At 32.8% G+C, this 21,802-nt stretch overlaps 1 protein-coding gene across 1 annotated transcript in view; it reads left to right on the forward strand.

Annotated features, from left to right (window-relative positions):
• The window catches only part of Wrn (WRN RecQ like helicase), a 141,853-nt gene that overhangs the window by 78,429 nt on the left and 41,622 nt on the right, over positions 1-21,802 (forward strand). The window contains exons 20-23 of the mRNA XM_077792648.1: positions 7,938-8,119; positions 9,978-10,079; positions 10,570-10,662; positions 14,779-14,920. Of these exons, the coding sequence (XP_077648774.1) occupies positions 7,938-8,119; positions 9,978-10,079; positions 10,570-10,662; positions 14,779-14,920 (519 nt within the window). The remainder of the gene's footprint in view (positions 1-7,937; positions 8,120-9,977; positions 10,080-10,569; positions 10,663-14,778; positions 14,921-21,802) is intronic.

The following is a 21,802-nucleotide window of genomic DNA, read 5'->3' on the forward strand; positions in this document are numbered from 1 at the left end:
ATCTTTATTAAATACTTTTTGGTATTAAATATAATATAGCTCCTCTGGTTAAGGAAATCAGTCTATATGTAATGTGAAAGGTAAGTGTATGAAAAAACTGTTGCATATTATTAAGTATAAAAAGCAGTCTGAGATAGGTTTTGTGATGTGAGTTGACTATCCAGGAAGGTGCAATTTGAATAGTTTGAAAATGTGAATAGAAGTTTGTAGGCTGGTAGGTGATGAGAGCAGAAGAATTGGTTTTAGAATTCCAGGAAGAAGGACTAACGTGTGATGTGAGAGTGCATGCAGGGCTCAGCAAATTATGAGTGGTTTGGAATGACTGGAGGGAAAGAGCAAGGGATAGGAATGGCAAAAAGTATGGATGCAGGGCTCAGCAAATTATGAGTGGTTTGGAATGACTGGAGGGAAAGAGCAAGGGATAGGAATGGCAAAAAGTATGGATAAAGAGGCAGTGAGGAACTATTAAAGACTCCTAAGAAAAAGATTAAATGGATTTGTTGGCCAGGTTTATGGATGGCTTTAAAACTTGTAGGAAAGAGATATACTGGGCTTGGTGCTAGATTCCTGTAGTGTTTCCCGATTACTTTAACCTTAGAATTTTTCATTTAAATGAGCTTTTATCTAATAGGTAAGATAGATTAAATAATAATTCTAGTTGGAGTTGGCATGAGGGAGAAGGGAGACCTGAACCTCCCAGGCTGTAAGACAGCCTCTGTAGGTGTTTTGTAAACCTTAGCATGCCACAGAAAAGAGTTTGAAAATTAACATGATGAACTCTTCTGTGTTTTTGAGCAGAATGATATTATCATAAAAATAGACTGGTAGCATTTAATAGGATTAATTTTAAGGGCAGAACTGAAGAAGGGGAGGGTAATGATGAAGTTATTATGAGATGGTGCCACTGAGACTCCTGTCATGATTGGCTTGGTTCAGTAGGCAACCTAGCGAATATCTGGGAGAATTTAAATTCAAGTCACATGAGTTGGTTTCGATCAACAACTTAATGATGTCAGCATCATATCCACATGATCACTGTAAGCCAATATAATAGTTCTTCCTCTCAAGAAATGAACTTGCATCAGCCCTGGAGTTTTCTATCAAGCCCTCCCTATGAGAGGTAGTTGTTATCCACCTCAAACTAGAATTGTTCAAACATCTTAACACTTAAGTATAGTTCATATGTACTGTCTATAAAGTTCACTATGTGTAGGTTTGCTGTAATGCATATCTGCCCCAAAGTATCTATTCTCTTCTTTCCCCTCCTTTCCCCAGATAGAAACAGCTGTCATAACTAGACAGAGATTTTATGCAAATTTGTGTTTTTTATTATCTCAGTGGCTTGAAAATTGTCTGATAAAATTTACTAGCTGCCTACTAAATCTTAGCAATCAGTCTCCAAGCCTTTAACTGACCAATGGTTTATTCTTTGTTCAGGTGTTCATTTAATTTAATAATTATTCATTTAGACTAAAATATCTCCCAAAAATATGAGAGAGTACAAACTTTATCCATGTTATTTTGTGATGGTTAATTTCATTGGATGCATCTGATTTTCCTACCAATACACAGCTCCTTTAAATATTAATATTTTGAAATATGGCTTAAAAATCCTCATAGTAATCTTTTAGCTTACACCTGATCTCTAGAAGGGTGTATGTATATATGTGATACTATATTTTCCCTTTCTATGGTGGGATGTCACAAATATTTATACATATTATGAAGATTAATAAGTTAGAATTGATTATTTTACTCTAGTCTAACATCAAGTTTTGTTTTATCTAACACCTGGTCCAAGATAGTCCTTTGTCATTAATTGTTTAGAAGTTCCACATTTGTATTGAAAGTTCTCAAATCACTTTTTCAAGTGATGAAAATATATTTCATCTTCTACATGGAAGAGGCTAGTGCTTTTGCAGTTGATTACTTGTCATTGATATTTATTTAGTGCTTAATGAATGAATAAATATCCTGAATTCTAAATATTCACTTTTCCTGTAATTCTTTTTACAATTGACTTATACCTTAGTGCAGGGCTAAAGTCTAGCTGATATCTTCAACTCTTAATAGCTTAGATTGAGTGATGCTTAGAATCTTAATATTTTTAGAAAAATAGACTTTTATTTGTGATTATTATAGCCATATCTAACTATATTTGCATGTAGATTTGCCTTTTAATCTAGCCATTCATTCTTATATTTAATCCTGACTTTTTGTTTTATATCCATTTGTATTTTCACTTGTCCTTTGATGATACCTTAAATTCTCTTTCTTTCTGGAATGAGGCTGCAAATCAGTTATTTGATAAAATATATTTATTTATACTTGAAAGTTTAATAGGGATATTTAAACAATAAAGTCTATGGAATTGGTTGATCTCTTCTAAAAATAATATGATTAAAAGTAGAATCATTATTGTGTTGCTTATTAACCCTTAAATATAGAAAAATTGCCTAGTCTTTGTCCAAAGCTTTAACTTATTATTGATTATTATTATTATTGCTGTATTTATTTTTCTCTCACCCTTCTCATCATCCTTTAACTAGTTCAGTAGTTTTCTTCTTTCCTTTTATCCTTTTTATTCTTCTGCCCTATCTTTGCTTACCTATTTTCTTTAACATGGACTTTAATTTTTATCAGTTATACGTACAACTCCGTAAGTAGCCCCTCATGCCTCTTTACTTCTTTTTCCTACTCTCAACTCTTTTAGCTGAGCCTTTAGGTGTTTAAAACTATTTTTTTTTTTGCCACGATTTGCTTCTATTGCTACTACTTAATTTTTTAATATGTTTTAGGCATTACCTATTGACTCCCCACTGTGAAGGATGAAAGTTTAGATCTTTTTCACATTCTTTAGTGTCCTTTTCTTCTCCCTCTCCATTTTATGCATTTCTAACCCCATTTCCTCAATTTACTTGTTTCTTTCTTTTTCTTTCATTTTTAAGTTTTTTTAAAAAATTATATATGACAATGGAATGCATTACAATTCATATTACACATATAGGGGACAATTTCTCATAACTCTGATTGTATACAAAGTATATTCACACCAATTCCTGTCTTCATACGTGTACTTTAGATAATGATGTCCATCACATTTCACCATCATTTCTAACCCCATGCCCCCCTCCCTTCCCCTCCCATCCCTCTACCCTATCTAGAGTTTATCTGTTCCTCCCATGCCTCCCCCTCCCTACCCACCTATGGTGTAGGGGCTTCCTTATATAAGAAAAAATATTCAGCATTTGATTTTTTGGGATTGGCTAACTTCACTTAGCATTATCTTCTCCAGCTCCATCCATTTATTTGCAAATACCATGATTTTATTCTTTTATTGCTGAGTATAATATTCCATTGTGTATATATGCCACATTTTTTAATCCATTCATCTACTGAAGAGCATCTAGGTTGGTTCCACAGTTTAGCTATTGTGAATTGTGCTGCTATAAACATTGATGTGGCTGTGTCCCTGTAGCATGCTGTTTTTAAATCCTTTGGGTATAGACCGAGGAGTGGAATAGCTGGGTCAAATGGTGGTTCTATTTGCAGTTTTCCAAAGAATCTCCATACTGCTTTCCGTTTTGGCTGCACCAATTTACAGTCTCACCAATAATGTATGAATGTACCTTTTTCCCCACATCCTCACCAATTTTCTTACAAATTTTTTTTTTTTTTTTTAAAGATGAGGTCTCCCTTCTTCTCAGCAAAAGAAACGTTCAATAAGGTGAACAGAGAGCCTACATTTTGGCAGCAAATTTTTGTCACACACATGTCAGAGCACTAATCTCCAGGATATATAAAGAACTCAAAAAACTTAACACCAAAAAAAAAAAAAAAACAAATAGCCCAATCAATAAATGGGCTAAGGAGCTGAACAATCACTTCTCAGAAGATATGAATTTGATCAACAAATATATGAAAAAATGTTCAACATCTCTAGTAATTAGAGAAATGCAAATCAAAACTACTCTAAGATTTCATCTCATGCCAGTCAGAATGTCAGTTATCAAGAATACAAACAACAGTAAGTGTTGACGAGGATGATGGATGCAGGTAGATGGATGGAGTTGAAGAATATTATGCTAAGAGAAGTAAGCCAATCCCAAAAAACCAAAGACCAAATGTTCTCTCTGATAGGTGGATGCTGATCCATAATGGGGAGCGGGGAGGCATGGGGAAAATGGAGGGAACTTTGATTGGGCAAAGGAGAGGGAGAGTAGGGAGGATGCATGGGGGCAGGAAAGACGGTGGAATGAGATGGACATCATTACACTAGGTACATGTATGACTGCACATATGGTGTGATGCTACATCGTGTACAACCATAGAAATGTAAAATTGTGCTGCAATTGTGTACAATGAATCAAAGTGCATTCTGCTGTCTTATATACCTAATTTAAATACATAAATAATAGTAAAAGACGAAGTCTCCCTGTATTGCTCAGGCTGATCTTGAACTCCTGTGCTCAAGTAATCCTCCTCAGCTTCCTGAGTAGCTGTGATTATAGGCATGGGCTGCCCCATTTATTTCTATCATAATTTTATTTCATTGTACAAGATTTACACAATTACTCTGTAAAGGTTTTTTTTTTTTTTTATCTTTAAGCAATGCAGTCATGTAGTTTATTACGGTTACTTGTCTTTCTCTCTCTCTCTCTCTCTCTCTCTCTCTCTTTTTTTTTGTAGTGGGGATTGACCCCAGAGGTGCTTAGCTACTGAGCCGAATCTCCAGCCCTTCTTGTATTTTTTATTTTGAATTATATTAAATTTTACTAAATTTATTAGTAAGTTGGTTACAGCCTTGCTAAGTTGCTGAAGCTGCTTTTGAATTTATGATCCTCTTGCCTCAGACTCCTGAACAGATAGGATTACAGGGGTGAGCCACCATGCCCAGCTCTTTTTGTATTCTTTTTTGTTGTTGTTCTTACATGACAGTAGAATGCATGTATAAGTCATACATAAATGAAGTATAACTTCTCATTCTTGTAGTTGTACCTGATGTAGAATTATACTGGTTGTGTAATCATATATATAATATACATAGGGTCATAATGTTCTATTCATTCACTCCCTTCTGTCTAATACAGAATACCTCTATTCTTCCCTAGCCCCCCACCCCCTTATTGTGGATTAGCATCCACATATCAGAGAAAACATTTGGCCTTTGATTCTTTGGGATTGGCTTATTTCACTTATCATGATAGTCTCCAGCCCCATCCATTTACTGGTATTCTTATTGTTAATACTTCTTAAGATTTCTTAGCATATACATGCATATTAGGTATTCTGTCATTTCCTCTTAAGGATGTAGAGAAAATTAAAGGATGAAGTGAAAATTATGTTTCACTTCACCATCTTTAATGAGACGTTTCTGTCTTAGAATCATGTTAGGATAAGATACTTTGCTATGTAGTAAGATACTTGAATACTGCATAATATAAACATTTCATTTAATACAATAAATATTTTTAAGATCCTCTTTTGTGTTTCACACTCACAGATGTTCAGAGAACCCACTTATTTTATGATTTTTATAGAGAATGAACAGAAATCCCATTTTATAGTTACCTATCTTTTTTTTTATTGGTTGTTCAAAACATTACAGAGCTCTTGACATATCATATTTCATACATTAGATTCAAGTGAGTTATGAACTCCCATTTTTACCCCGTATACAGATTGCAGTATCACATCGGTTACACATCCACGTTTTTACATATTGCCATACTAGTAGCTGTTGTATTCTGCTACCTTTCCTATCCTCTACTATCCCTCCTCCCCTTCCCTGCCCTCCCATCTTCCCTTTCTACCCCACCTACTGTAATTCATTTCTCTCCCTTGTTTTGTTTTGATTTTTTTCCTTTCCCTTCACATCGTCTTATATGTAATTTTGTATAACAATGAGGGTCTCCCTCCATTTCCATGCAATTTCCCTTCTCTCTCCCTTTCCCTCCTACCTCTCGTCCCTGTTTAATGTTAATCTTTTTCTCATGCTCTTCCTCTCTGCTCTGTTCTTAGTTGCTCTTCTTATATCAAAGAAGACATTTGGCATTTGTTTTGTAGAGATTGGCTAGCTTCACTTAGCATAATCTGCTCTAATGCCATCCATTTCCCTGCAAATTCCATGATTTTGTCATTTTTTAGTGCTGAGTAATACTCCATTGTGTATAAATGCCACATTTTTTTTATCTGTTCATCTGTTGAAGGGCATCTGGGTTGGTTCCACAGTCTAGCTATTGTGAATTGTGCTGCTATGAACATTGATGTAGCAGTATCCCTATAGTATGCTCTTTTAAGGTCTTCAGGGAATAGTCCGAGAAGGGCAATAGCTGGGTCAAATGGTGGTTCCATTCCCAGCTTTCCCAGGAATCTCCATACTGCTTTCCAAATTGGACTCACCAATTTCCAGTCCCACCAGCAATGTACAAGTGTACCCTTTTCCCCACATCCTCGCCAGCACTTGTTGTTGTTTGACTTCCTAATGGCTGCCAATCTTACTGGAGTGATATGGTATCTTAGGGTGGTTTTGATTTGCATTTCTCTGACTGCTAGAGATGGTGAGCATTTTTTCATGTACTTGTTGATTGATTGTATGTCCTCCTCTGAGAAGTGTCTGTTCAGGTCCTTGGCCCATTTGTTGATTGGGTTATTTGTTTTCTTATTTAATTTTTTGAGTTCTTTGTATACTCTGGATATTAGGGCTCTATCTGAAGTGTGAGGAGTAAAGATTTGTTCCCAGGATGTGGGCTCCCTATTTACCTCTCTTATTGTTTCTCTTGCTGAGAAAAAACTTTTCAGTTTGAGTAAGTCCCATTTGTTGATTCTTGTTTTTAACTCTTGTGCTATGGGCGTCCTATTAAGGAATTTGGAGCCTGACCCCACAATATGTAGATCGGAGCCAACTTTTTCTTCTTTCAGACGCAGAGTCTCTGATTTGATATCAAGCTCCTTGATCCATTTTGAGTTAACTTTTGTGCATGGTGAGAGAAAGGGATTCAGTTTCATTTTGTTGCATATGGATTTCCAGTTTTCCCAGCACCATTTTTTGAAGATGCTATCCTTCCTCCATTGCATGCTTTTATCCCCTTTGTCAAATATAAGGTAGTTGTAATTTTGTGGATTGGTCTCTGTGTCCTCTATTCTGTACCATTGCTCCATCCGCCTGTTTTGGTACCAGTACCATGCTGTTTTTGTTACTATTGCTCTGTAGTACAGTTTGAAATCTGGTATCGCTATACCTCCTGATTCACACTTCCTGCTTAGAATTGTTTTTGCTATTCTGGGTCTTTTATTTTTCTATATGAATTTCATGATTGCTTTATCTATTTCTACAAGAAATGCCATTGGGATTTTGATTGGCATTGCATTGAACCTATTGAGAACTTTTGGTAATATTGCCATTTTGATGATATTAGTTCTGCCTATCCATGAACAGGGTATATTTTTCCATCTTCTAAGATCTTCTTCTATTTCTCTCTTTACGTTTCTGTAGTTTTCATTGTATAAATCTTTCACCTCTTTTGTTAGGTTGATTCCCAAGTATTTTATTTTTTTTTGAGTATATTGTAAATGGGGTGGTTTTCCTCATTTCCATTTCAGAAGATTTGTCGCTGATACACAGGAATGCCTTTGATTTATGCGTGTTGATTTTATATCCTGCCACTTTGGTGAATTCATTTATTAGCTCTAGTAGTTTCTTTGTAGACCCTTTTGGGTCTTCTAGGTATAAAATCATATCATCTGCAAATAATGATAATTTAAGTTCTTCTTTTCCTATCTGAATAAGTAAATTGGGCAGATACTCTTTTATTCTATAGGTGATTTGTTGAAATTATATTAAATTTAGTTTTATGCCAGATACTTTAATGATTGAATTATTGTTAAAGTTTTAATTCTGTTAAATATGTTTGTCAAACTATGTTATTTATTCTCAGTGTGTCATCGCTACTATAGCTTTTGGAATGGGCATTAATAAAGCTGACATTCGCAGAGTCATTCATTATGGTGCTCCTAAAGAAATGGAATCATATTATCAGGAAATTGGTAGAGCTGGCCGTGATGGACTTCAAAGTTCTTGTCATGTACTCTGGGCTCCAGCAGACTTTAACTTAAATAGGTAAAAACTATTGTTTTCACCTTGCATATTTCTTTCTTTCCAAGAAAATATTTGAAGCAGGGTCTAAAATTTCAAGTAATTTTCAGGTATATTTAAAGTAAAAAAAAACACGATTAGGTAGAGAGAAGTGAGGGGAGGGGAAGGGAAGGGGGGAATAGAAGGACAGCAGAATAAAGTAGACATTATTATTGTTGTGGGTATATATGTGAGTGCATGACCAATGTAATTCTGCAACCTGTACACTCAGAAAAATGAGAGATTATATCCCATTTGATTCAAATGTATGATATGTCAAGATCATTGTACTGTCATGTGTAACTAAGTAAAACAAATTAAAAAAAAAGTAAAAAAACCAAACAAACTAAAAAACCCAAATCAACAAACAAATTAAAGCAAAAATCCAAAACAGACAACATCTATGAAGAACATTGATGATAAATGTTGCCACATAGAGGAGATGACCGAATTTTAGCCATTCCTGAGTGTGAGGAATTACCTAAATAAGTTTTATACTTAGGCATATAACATAGATCTTACAGAATACTTTTCTACTGTTGTACATCAAGTGAATAGTATTTTTTCCTCCTCATGTCTTCTCATGTTGTAATGTCTTCAGCCATAGTTACCTTAGAGTCTGTTTATTTATTCTTTCATATATGTATGGAGCATAATTCAGAAATCAGTTTCATTCTGTAGTTCCTTTTCCTTTCCCTCCTCCCTCCCTTTCATTTGCCTTCTTCTGTTTATTCTTGGAAAGGTATATAAAGCTATTCGGGAGATTTTTATCATTTGATATTGATATTTATAAAATTTATTCACAGAAGGCTAGACATAAACAGGGTGAGCTTAGTTGCACTGACTTTTTAGAAGATAACGTGTTTTAATAGTATTTAACAATTTTTAAAAAATATATTCTTAGTTGTAGTTGGACACAATATCTTCTTTTATTTTTATGTGGTGCTGAGGATCAAACAGAATGAACAGAAATCCCATTTTATAGTTACCAAGTTCGAAGCGGGCGCTCTACCACTAGCCACAGATCCAGCCCGATTTAACAATTTTTAATAAATTCAGTATTATAGAAGAAAATCAATTATACTTGTTTGAGGAAGAAATTTATTTCTTATACTTTATGGGTGTTCCTGCATACCCCAATATCCAAAGTTAGTTTTGGAGGATCAAGAAATTCTCTGAAGATTTAATAGGGATAAAGACTCCTACTGGTAATGAGCCTCTTTTGGTATTCTTTTTATAAATGCTTTCAGTTTCTTAGAAAATAAATTAAAATAATGCATAGACTTACCTGGGAAAAGGTAAAAATTTGTGTATTATAAAAGATTTGCTGGAAATCAAAAAGTTTGTGACATATAAATCAAAATGAAGAACTAGCATGTATAGTAATTTTTCAAAGGCAGCTTAAGAATTGTTACTTGGACATAGGTAGTATTCTTTTTCTTTTTTTGATACCAGGGATTGAACTCAGGCCACTAAACCACACCCCCAGTCCTATTTTGAATTTTATTTAGAGAAAGGTTTCACTGAGTTGCTTAGTACCTTGCTTTTGCTGAGGCTAGCTTTGAACTCTGAATCCTCCTGCCTCAGCCTCCCCAGCCTCTGGGATTATAGGTATGCACCACCACGCCTGGCACCGGTAGAATTCTTTTGAAAGCAATTTTTATAAAAATTACAAAAGTTCTTCCTTCCTTTGGGGGCATTGATTGTGAAGAAATATAAGAGAACTTTCTAGGGTGATTAGAAATATTCTTTATCCTAATATGAGTGTGAGTTTTGTAGGTTATGAAAATAAGCAGTAATAAATAATAGTTTCACATATCCCTGTGAAATTTTGAATTGACAGGAACTGCCTTACCGAGATACGTAATGAAAAGTTTCGATTATACAAATTAAAGATGATGGCAAAAATGGAAAAGTATCTTCATTCCAGGAGATGTAGGCGACAGTATGTATTATTTATTTTATTTTATTTTATTTGTACTGGTGATTGAACCCAGGGATACTCTACCACTGAGCTGTATCCCCAGTCCTCTTTATTTTTTGTTTTGAGATAGGATCTTGCTGTGTTGTCCAGTCTGGCTTAGAACTTGTGCTCTTCCTGCCTCAGCCTATTGAGTAGCTGGGATTATGGGCATGTACCACCAAGCTCAGCTGTATTACTTATTTTATATCAATTAGTAGCTTGGGTTTATGAAAACTCAGGCTATTTCTCTTTTAAGAAAAACATTTGCTAAATAATCAGGATTATTTTGAAAGAATATTTTGTTGATGTTATGGTATGCTCAGTTTTAAAGGCAGCTTTCTTTGTGCCTGAGTAAACTAAACTCAAATAATGAAGTTCCAGGCAAATAATTAATGGTGATTTTATCTATTTTTAGCAATGAAGTTAACGTGTGTGTATTTATTTATTTAATTTTGAAATTTCTCTTGGATAGAATCATCTTGTCTCATTTTGAAGACAAACAACTAAGAAAGGCCTCCATGGGTATTATGGGAACTGAAAAATGCTGTGATAATTGCAGATTCAGGTACAGATTTCTTCTTGATGAACATTCTAAAATTTCTCTCTCTTTTTTTAGGTCATATTTAATTGAATTTTTGTTGAATGTATATTTTAGTTTTTTTAAACTAAATGAATTTATTTAAAAATTAAAAAGCAAACAATTTAGAGTATTTTACTTTATGTAATAGATAAAACAATAGAAGGGTAGACCTAAACCTAAACATAATCAATTGTTAAATGTAAATTGTCTAAAAATATCATTTAAAGGTGTAAATTCTCAAGATTGATTTTAAAATGTGATCCTATCTTATATGCTATAAGAAATCCACTACAAGTATATTTATAAAGGTAGGTTAACAAAAGAATGAAACATGGTGTACCATGAAAACACAGGTCAAAAGAAAGCTGAAGTTGCTGTTTTAATGTTGGGCAGTGGACACTTTGGAACAAAAAATACTAGCGGGAATAAAAGAGGACATTGCATGATGTAAAAGGATCAGCTCACTCATTTATTAGTCCTGATTCTCCAGAGAAATAGGATGAATGATTTTATATTAAAGGGGGAAGGATGAAAGGAATTATGTGGAGTTGGTTGTAAGGATTTGGCTCACACAGTTGTGGGGGTTGGCAAGTTAAGCAGTCTGGAAACATGGGCAAGAGTTGATGTTGCTGTCTTGAAGTGGAATTCTTTCTTCAGCTACATTTTTTACTCTTAACATTTTCAACTGATTGGACGAGACTTACCCATATTATTGATGGTAACTTCCTTTAATTAAAGCCAGCTGATTATGAATATTAAAAATCACAGCTACAAAATATTTTCGCAGCAACATCTAGATTAGTATCTGACCAAACAACTGAGTACCTCAGACTAGCCAAGTTAAACATAAAATCAACTATCCCAACCAAAAAGACATCCTAAATGTTTACATACTCCAAAGAAAGAACCTAAAAGAACTGAAAAGAGAAGAGAATCCACAGTTATAGTTGGTGACTTTAACATCTTCTCTCAGTAATCAATAGAAGTAGTAGAACAAAAAAATCACTAAGGGGATAAGAATAAAAAGAACTGTCAACAACCTGGATCTAATTAGTTTTTAAAAGAACACTCATCCAACAGCAACAGAGTACACATTCTTTTTAAGGGAAGATGGAATGTTATAAACATGAATCATACTCTGGGTCATAAAACAAAATTTTAACAAATTTGGAAGTAATCTTTTTGGATAAAGTATGTGTTTTGACTATACTGGAATTAAACTAGAAAGTTGTAACAGAATGATATGAGGAAAGTCTCTAAACCCTTGGAAATTAAATAGCACACTTCTAAACTATCTATTAATCAGAGAGAAAGTCTCAAGTGAAATAAGAAAATATTTTTAACTGAATGGGATAAAAATACAAAAATGTTTAGTATACAGCTATACTAGGAAGGAAATTTATAGCATTAAATATTTATCTTATAAAAGGAGAGAGGTTTCAGACCAATTAAGCTTCCAACATAAGAAACAAGAAAATCAAAGCAAAATAAAGCAAATGGAAGTGGAAGGAAGGAAATAATACAGATAAGAGCCTAAATTAGTGAAATAGAAAACAGAAAAAAGAGTAGTAAAAAATAGTGAATGCAAAAGGTCATTATTTGTTAAGGTCAACAAAATTGATTAAAAACTTCTAGCAAGACTGACAGAAGAAAGAGAAATAGATTTATTAATAGCAGGCATGGGAGAGGGAATTTTGCTACAAATCCAGTAGACATTAATAAGGATAAGAATAAAACACTATGAACAACTTATATATAAATTCACTAATGTAGATGAAATTACTTAATTTTATTACTTAATAATCTCAAACTAGCCATACTCAGCCACAATGATTTAAATAGGTGAACTTGAAAGGTCCCCCAAGCATTAGAGGAAGTGAATTCCTTATTAACAGCCTCCGAAAATAAAATTTCTAGCCCTGAAGGCTTCAGTGACAAAATCTAGCCAACATTTGAAGAAGAAATAACACCAGTTCTACAATATGGTTCCATTTATATGATATTCTCTGAAACTTGTATTTAAACTGTAGGGTCGAAGAGAAGATCAGCGGTTGCCAGAGGTTAGAGGGAATGAGAAGGTATACAAAACGGTAGCACAAATGAGTATTTTGAGTGATAGATTTGTTTTGTGTCCTGAGTGTGGTGAGGATTAGGTGAATCTTATGTGGATCTATGAGTGTTAAAATTTGTAGAACTTTACACAAATGTGACTAATGTAACTCTTTATTGATTGAAAAATTAAAACAAATGATACACCTGCTTGGGTTAGCTATATATTTTTGTGTGGTAGATACATTATTATAAAACACAAGATATGCTATTAGGATTGGAGATGTTCTCTGCATAATGATAAGTAGTTCCTTCACCAAGAGAACATTGTTTTCTGTCTCAAAAAACAAACAAGGTAAAACAAAACAGAAAACTCATTCCCATAAAGCACAGATTGAGGGAACTCAAAGAAATAAACAAATCTGCCCTCAAAGTGGAAAAGTTTGATATAATTTTTTAGTTATTGGTAGGTTAAATAATTTAAAAAATAGCAAGTTATAGGAAATTTGGTCACTATAGTACAAATTTGATTTATTAGGCACCTAGTAATAGAAAACTTATCAAGCAGCTAGAGAAGTGGATTGTAAATTACTTTATTTACTTCATGATCCCCCTAACAAATGATCAGTATTTGTATCCCACACTGGGCTAATTGTCAGAATACAGGTAACTTGGACTGAAATAATTAACCTTTCAGCCCACCTAGAATCTGTTTGCAGCATATTAGTTGGGAGAAACTGAATGAGAGTCTATACTTCTCATGTATACATGGATTATTTATAAATATTGACTACAAGAGCAGGGGTTGGCAATATGATCTTTGGGCCACATCCACTTCACTTGCTGCCTGTTTTTCTGTAAATAAAATTTTGGTGGAACTTTGCCATGCCCTTCTGTTTATGATGACTGCTTGAGTTAAGTAGTTATCTACAAAACCCATTGTGGTCCACAAGGCCTGATGTATTTGTTATCTGGCCTTTTATGGAAAATGTTTTCTGACCCGTTTACTAAATTATAGTTTATCTCAGCATTTTTCAATGAATTGGTATCTAATTCACCACATATTCTGATAATATATTAAAATCTGATAGTAAACTAAAAGATAAATAAAAAATTCTTACGCATCCGGAAATCTAAAATAATACTTTTAAATAACTTAAAGAAAAATCAAACTGGAAATTAAAATATTTTTAGAATTTAGTGATAATTATATTAAAAACCAATAAATGCAATACAGGTAGTTCTTTATGGGAATTTGATAGCTTTAGTTACTCTTATTAGTAGAGTAAATTAACCAGGTAATCATCCTACTAAAGATGTTAGAATAGGAGAATAAACCTAAACATAGTTTTTCCCCTTCCCTCCAAACATTATTTTATCTGGAATATTGAATGCATTCTTATTGCTATGAAAGTTATCAGTTGAATTAGGTGGTTGATTTTTCCCTAAGGATTTTTTTGTTGCTGTTCTTGACCTAAAAAAAAAATCAAATTTGTATTAATAAAAATTTCATATCAACTTGAAGAATGATTTATGAATTTACCTTATATACACTTAAATGAAGAGTTTATATCTTTCTGTCATAATTTATAGTTTAAACTATAAGTTAGAGTTTAAACAGTTTATTGGATAGGAGATTTTCTTTTTAAGTTAAAATTTTCTTTTGTAATAACCCCATTTTTTTCCAACAAAACCTAACACAAAAGTCCAATGTTCATATATAATCCATCAAGTGGAACTGTCATACTTTCTTGAACTTCTTAGTCTTCTTCCGTCTAAGGTCTGGGCCACTTGCCATGAAACTTGGCTTCTTAGGACTAAGAAGAACTAGAGGGGAACCATTAGCATAACATTCTGGGATGCTGTATTATAGTTTATTTGTCATGTTTGAGATACTTCACATGCTCTTGGCTATATAAATTTTGTATCTTCTACAGCAGTTGACACATCTGAGATATTTTTTACTTGGCTAATTTGCACATTATATCTTTTTTTATTGCTGAAGGTATGTACTTTGTTTATGCTGTCTTAACAATTAATATTTTTATTCAGATTGAATCATTGTGATTCTAATAATGACTCAGATGATACATCACAGGACTTTGGTCCACAAGCATTCCAGTTGTTATCTGCTGTGGGCATCTTAGAGGAAAAGTTTGGAATTGGGGTTCCAATTTTATTTCTCCGAGGATCTGTAAGTATATGTGAATGACCTTCTTAGTTCTTTTTTTGCTCCTGTTGTAGTTTCTTTAAAGATTTATTGTGTTGTGATTATAGCTTTGACTTTAGGTGAATTATTAGAAATGAAGAAAATCAACATTAATTTACAGTTAAACCCTGCAATTCACTACTTCTGACAGAACATATATATGTCACATCTATTGTTGTTTTTGTTGTTCCAAGCTTATGTTCAACTTTGCGTCTCAGTCTGAAGTATTATATTAGTTTATTACATTGTTGGGGTAAATCCCTAGACTGATCTTTCTTAGGATAATTAAGGCATGTTAACTTTCATTATCAAGGAGCTGGTGGAACAAAGTTGGATTTTTTTGGTACCCAGGAAAGAATTTTAAATTGAGCAAAACTGTAGTTTTGAGGATAATTTTGTAAATGTCTTAGTTCATAACAATATTTGGCAATATATTTTTTTTCCTCTTCTGTTTCCTACCAGAAGTATAAAATACCAAGAAAAAAATTTGACTTTACTTTTGTTTTGTAAAATAAAATATGATTTCATTCCTGATAAAACAAAATTAAGTGTTCTATGTTGATACTAGTTGACTAAGAGTAGAAAATAGGATACTTTACAGTTACGTACATTTATTTTAAATATTCTTTAAAATTCTTATTTTGTATGTAGAGTTTATAAAACCACTTTAGATAAGCATTTGTTTGTTAAATGGTCAAATGCTCATGTGAATATTTTTTAGTTTTTATTTTGTTTAGAAAGGAACCTGTTAACTTAGTTAAGAAATATTTTTAATAGTTGAAAACATATTAACTTTTAATTTACTGATATTTTAATATTCTGAATGGTGTTTACATTTTTATTTTTAAATCACAAGTTTGATCAGAAATTTAACAGTGGAAGTGTCACCTAAGGAACTTTGTTTTAATTCCTATGAGTGATACTATATTTTTTATTTAAAAAACAAACAAATTGCATGGGACAGCTTAAATATAATTGAGATCTATAATTTTTTTTAATTTTTATCACCTTTAACACCTTTGTACCCCAGTTGAATGTATAACTTATAAACATTATCCTTGTTTTAATTTGATATAATCCAGTAGTATCCAGTATCAACAAATAAGTTTAAGTGGGCTCCTAGACTAACTTGAACTGGTCACAAGAGGGATCAGATTTCACCTATTATTTGAAAACCAACTCAGACCTTTTATACTGACAGTGTCTTTTGGGAGTCCTCAAATTAAGAAGTTTGTCCTTTGTGAAATTTTATACTACCCTTGCTAGATAAAAGTGTAAAACTTTTAAAAAAGTACCACTTAATGAAAATTTAGAGACACTAACTGCAGTGAAAATAAGGTAAGTTCCCTATCCACCACCCCCCATTTCAGTGATCTTGCTATCTACTGGGATATTATTTTAAAAATTATAATTGTAATACCTTTGGGAATTGTTCTCCTTAACCAATTTAGGATACATTAATATCTTTGTAGCTAATTTTGATCTGTAAAATGATGTGTCTTAAACAGAGAAACTTTTGGAGTTTTTAAAAGAAATAATGTTATGTGTGCAAATATATAACAAATGCAATTTCAGCAATACATGATGCTGTTCATCTACACAAGATTTTCCTAAATAGCATAAACATTTATGCAGCTTATTCACAAGTTTGTAAGTGGAGTTTAAAATTTTGTTTTAAGATCATGTTTTATTAGAAATTAAATCATGATAGTATTGCCTAAGGAACTTTGTTTTAAATTGTTCACCATCTAAAAAATTTTACACCCCCTGTGTGAATATGGACAAGATATACACTGGCCTTAATTTTATAGATTAGAAAATGGAAACACAGTCATTAATCTGTACAGGAAAGATTAAGTGAAACATCTTTTCTGATCATATTATTAACATGCTAAACCTTATCATTGCCCCAGCATTGTATAGTGCTTTTCATAAAAGATGATTTTACCTAGACAGCCATTGGAACTGTTGGTAAGTTTTTAATCAAACTCTAATTTTCAAAGTACCTAACAGGAAAGGACTGCCCATTGATTTTCTAGACAACCAATTTCATCTGATTAAAATATATTCCTAGAGATAATTATGGTTACTTTATCCTTTGATTTTATTTTACACGGAATTAACAGCTCAAAATGATTTTCTGAAGCCCTAAAGTGGTAATCATGAACCTCTTTTGCTTGTAGGGACTGAGAAAGAGTCTGTGTATTTGTGTGTGTGTGTGTCTGTATATGTGAGAAAGATTTAATAGAAGCTCTGGACATGTTTTGAACTCTTAGAACTTAGAATTCAACGCTTCTTGAGTTGAAGTTTATAGCTATTTTTCCACTACTTATTAAACATCTATTTTTGTGTAAGGCACTATATTGTATTTTGTAGGGGATCCAAAGTTGAATTAGATGATATTACTTGGAAAGATGTAAGTATAATATAGTATAGAAAGAGGTAAAGGATATATGAACTGATAGGAACTATTATTGAAGTCCTAGGGAGAGTATTCTTAGGGGAATTAGAAGTGTTTGTGAAGATTTAATTGGAGCTTTCTGTTTTATGGGGGATACAGTGGATTTCTGAGAGGTATAGTTGATTTGGACATTTGGAAAAAGAATGAAGGAAAAAGGATGGAGGAAAATGCTTTTCCTAGCAGATAGAATTACTACAAAAAGCAATTGTGAATTTTAAAGAAGTTAATTTAGAAAAGTGGCAAAATTTTAGTCTTTTGTTTTTCTCTGTCAGATACTAGGGCAGAAAACTGCTTATCAAAAACTCATATGTCAGGTAGTGTAATTTGACTAGTCAGTTAGTTTTCTTTATTCCAACTGTTACTCATCAGTTAGATTTTCACATTCTAAGAGTCTAAGTTTTGTTGACCCTGTTTTTCTAACCTGATTTTAAAAGGAAAATAATGAGATGAAAATTTCCTTTTAAGATTGCATCCCATAGAAGTATAGACTCTTAGTGCCAAAACTGGGCAAAAAGACTGGCCCTATAGTTTTATTTTATTCTAGTTGAAACAGAGTTTTTAAATGATCTGGTCTAGGCCATACTGTTACTTTGTGCCAGTAGCAGGATGGACAAATAGCTTTCCTAACAGTGCCTTTGTGTTTATTATGCTATTAAATGCAGTTCTAAATTTGTATTTTTAAATCGAATTATCTAGAGATACTAGAATGAAGATTTGTTATTGGTTGACGAGTGATATGTGTATAAAATTGTGCCCTCTATAAAAATCAATACCCAAAGCCCTATATTCTCTCCATATCAGCTTTCCCATTCCAGGCAGTTTGACTCTTGACAGTAGATAACCTGGAAAATTAAATTAACTGAAACATTAAAGCAATTAATGGAGGATGCTTTGCTTGGAGTGAGAAATCATCAAACATTTGTTGTTGAAAATTCTTACTGCAGTTTGCTTTAATTCTGTTTTTTTTTTTTTTAAGTTACTTGGTTCCATTTGGGTTTCTAGTTGAAAAGGGAATATATGATTTCTTTAAAGCAAAAATGCTCTTTATCAAAGAGCAAAGATACTTCATTCTCTGCATGATTATTACCATGGAAACAGGACAGTGAAAATTTATTCACATAGAACTCAGTATTCACAATGATTATTAATCATAAAGGGAAGAGACAGTTACTCCTGACTAGTTAGAAAAAGCTTTATTGCTTCATACTAGTAGATGTACACAAATTCACTTCAGGTTTTTTCTGCTTAGGAAAGGAAAATCTATCAGTAATTTTTAGTGTCTAAGAGAACTAGAAAGTGCTAGTTAGGCAACTTAATACCTTTTGGTGTTACTAGTTTATAAGGAGTAGAATATTCTACTACAAAGGCGAGCCCCATAGCAGATGTACAAGACTGTTAGCAAATGTTCCAGAGGAAACTAGTACTGTTAGATTAGGGAATTCAGGTTCAGTTAAAGGATCTGCTGTTAACTAGTAAAAAGAAAGTTAATATTACTGAGATAGGATTTGTCCTACTTACTCACTTCATCTGTATAATATTCCCAAGACATAGAAACTATTATTATACTTGCATATCAAGTCAGGCCTAGAAGCATAGTTGAATAACTTGCCAGAGCAGTGACCTAAACCCAGGTAAAGTAGCTTAAGAATCTACCTAGTATATTGGTTGTGTGTGTGGGTGTGTGTATGCATGCAGAGTACATGTAAAACTAATAAAAAATTGGTACTAGTTGTCTTGGAGGCCTATGTTCTAATCCTAGTTGTAGTACAAAGACACTGTGGGATGTGACATAACATGTTTGAGCCTCTGATTATTTGTTAGAGTATAAGTAAGAAAATGACTTAAGATAGATCAAACAGCTTTCCTTTTAGTTGTTAAATTCTATGATATTTTCTTTTATGTCACTTATTTTTTGAAATAAATTTTATTGTGTATATTTTTAAGGTAAACAGCATGATGTTTGGAGGGTACATAAATATAATAAAATGGTTCCTGGAGTGAAGCAACATAGTATATCTATCATTTCAACATAGTTACCAATTTTTTATTTATTTGTTTGTTTGCCTGTTTTTGTGGCAAGAGCACCTATTCATTTAACAGGAATCCCAATTATAGTAGTGTTTCATTAACTATAGTTCTCATGTTGTACATAAGGTCGTTAGATTTGTTCATCATGTGTATTTGATGTTTGATTTTTAAACATTCTATTCAAATCAACCAAAGTGAGAATTAGCATAGGCAAAGATTGTGGGTAAGAAAAAAGGTGTCATGTCATACCTAGTTTATATTTCTCTAAATCTTGTTCTAATAACATTTTCATAAATATAATCATCATGCTACTAAAATTCATTACTTTGTTTATTTTAATAAAATTTCATTTTTATTTTTAAAATTTAATAGAGAGCAACTATAGACTGTTAACTACTCCTGGCGGAAGCCTTTATTTATATTCCAGTATCTAGGCACTGATGTCTCCGTCTCTGGTGGGAATTTAATCTCCTTTACTTCATTTCATCCTAGCTTCTTTTTTTGAGGGATATACCTTATTTAGGCTATTTTTGGAAATCTGTGCCTTAGAAACAGTAGTAAATGACATAAATGTCTTAATATACCTGTTTTGGAATTCACATTTTTAGCATTACAAAATAATAAACCTGTAACCATTATGTTCTCATTAGTTGAATAAAGCTAGTATATTTTTAATAGAGTCTTACAGTTCCCTGAGTTATGTCTATTGTGGCTCATCCTGTATATTCTTTTAATTTTGACCTCTGGATTTGTATATACATTGGTTGTTAAACCTTCATAGATGAAATGTTTAATTGTCTTCCCAATTCTAAAATTTTAGACTGCATTTTTATATTAAGTATTATTTTATATTAAGTATTCAGAATATAATCACCTCTTCACATATTGAAGGGATGAATGTTTTTATTACATAAATACAACCTAAAAATACAGTACTTATATTAGAAAGCTAATGATCATTCTAGTTAATTTAAACAGAAAGGATATTAAGTGACTTAGGAAATTATTGACAAGGTTACTTTGCAAAGCAGTCTGTCAAAGGAGCAGCTGCCTCTTCTATGATCAGGAAGCTCTCAACTTGGGAAGCTATCACTGACACCTTATCCTGAATTGCACTGAATTGGAAGCCATAGCTCTCAGGAGGGTTCTATTTTTGCTGAGAACCACATTGAGGTTGCTCTAATCTGTGACAACAAAGTAAATGCCTCTTGATACTCACAAAGCTAATAGTTGTTTGCTGGGTTCCTTGTTAATGTTCATTAAAGAAAAACTTCACAATTATATGTTATCTACAAAACTAGTAGAGGAGTAGCCTTTACCTCACATTTTGCTTTTGCATACCATGCAAATATGTTTGCATACCATGCAAATATCTGATGAGCAGAACTTAAATCATATCCAGAACCCTGGCCGAAAGAGTTTCAGAAATCGTGTTTGTTACTTCCCAGATTGTGCAGTAGAAGTGGACTGAGGTTAGGATGACCCTTGAATTATTATCTGCTACATTTACCTCAACTGTATTAGACAGGAATAGTTGATTATAAAACCTTCTGTTCATATATTACCATATACATTTGAACTAGTATTTAAATGTGTAGGATGAAAGAGTACAAGGGTGATGTGAATGGAAGAGTACTTTGTAGTGAGTGTAGGTGGTTAGAGTCCTCTCTCTGAAAGGATAAGCGAATTGCATGACAGACTAAATTTCCCAGTGTTTCTTGAACTTGATGGCTATGAATGGTCTCCCATAGGAATTCTCTCATCACCTAGGGAAAAATAACTCAAAACTCATCAACTGTTTAGCATGTTTTCCTTGGTATATCTCAGTGAAGCAAATAAATCATAAAGGAGTGAATAAACTTTGTAGTGTATAATGAAGAAACACACAATAAAAGCAGCCATGGATGGAAGCCATGAATTGTTACAGGACTATCATGTCACATTGTCTTTTAACATCCATGGATCTAGACTTGAGCTGTAGATCGTGATCATCTTTTTAAACAATAATGTATGTTATTCAAAGGTCTAAAGAGCAGAGATTGACAATTCCAAACACGTATTTAAACCTATGCATTGGGAAGTGCATCTGAGTTATATGTGAAAATTTTTGTGATTATTTAAAATATAAAAGGAACACATACTATGTATGAGTTGGGTACAGAACAAGCAGGATGGGTATAAAAATTTTATAGGGGACTGGGGCGGTAGCTCAGTGGTAGAGTGCTTGCCTAGCACATGTGAGGCCCTAGGTTTGATCCTCAATACTACATAAAGATAAATAAAATAAAGATATTGTGCCCATCACAACTAAAAAAATTTTTTTTTAATTTTATAGGTTGTTAAAGTTGGATTTTTTGGTTAAATCCAAAGAATCAATG

Source organism: Urocitellus parryii, chromosome 14, assembly GCF_045843805.1.
Source record: "Urocitellus parryii isolate mUroPar1 chromosome 14, mUroPar1.hap1, whole genome shotgun sequence".
In the NCBI taxonomy this organism is placed as follows: domain Eukaryota; kingdom Metazoa; phylum Chordata; class Mammalia; order Rodentia; family Sciuridae; genus Urocitellus; species Urocitellus parryii.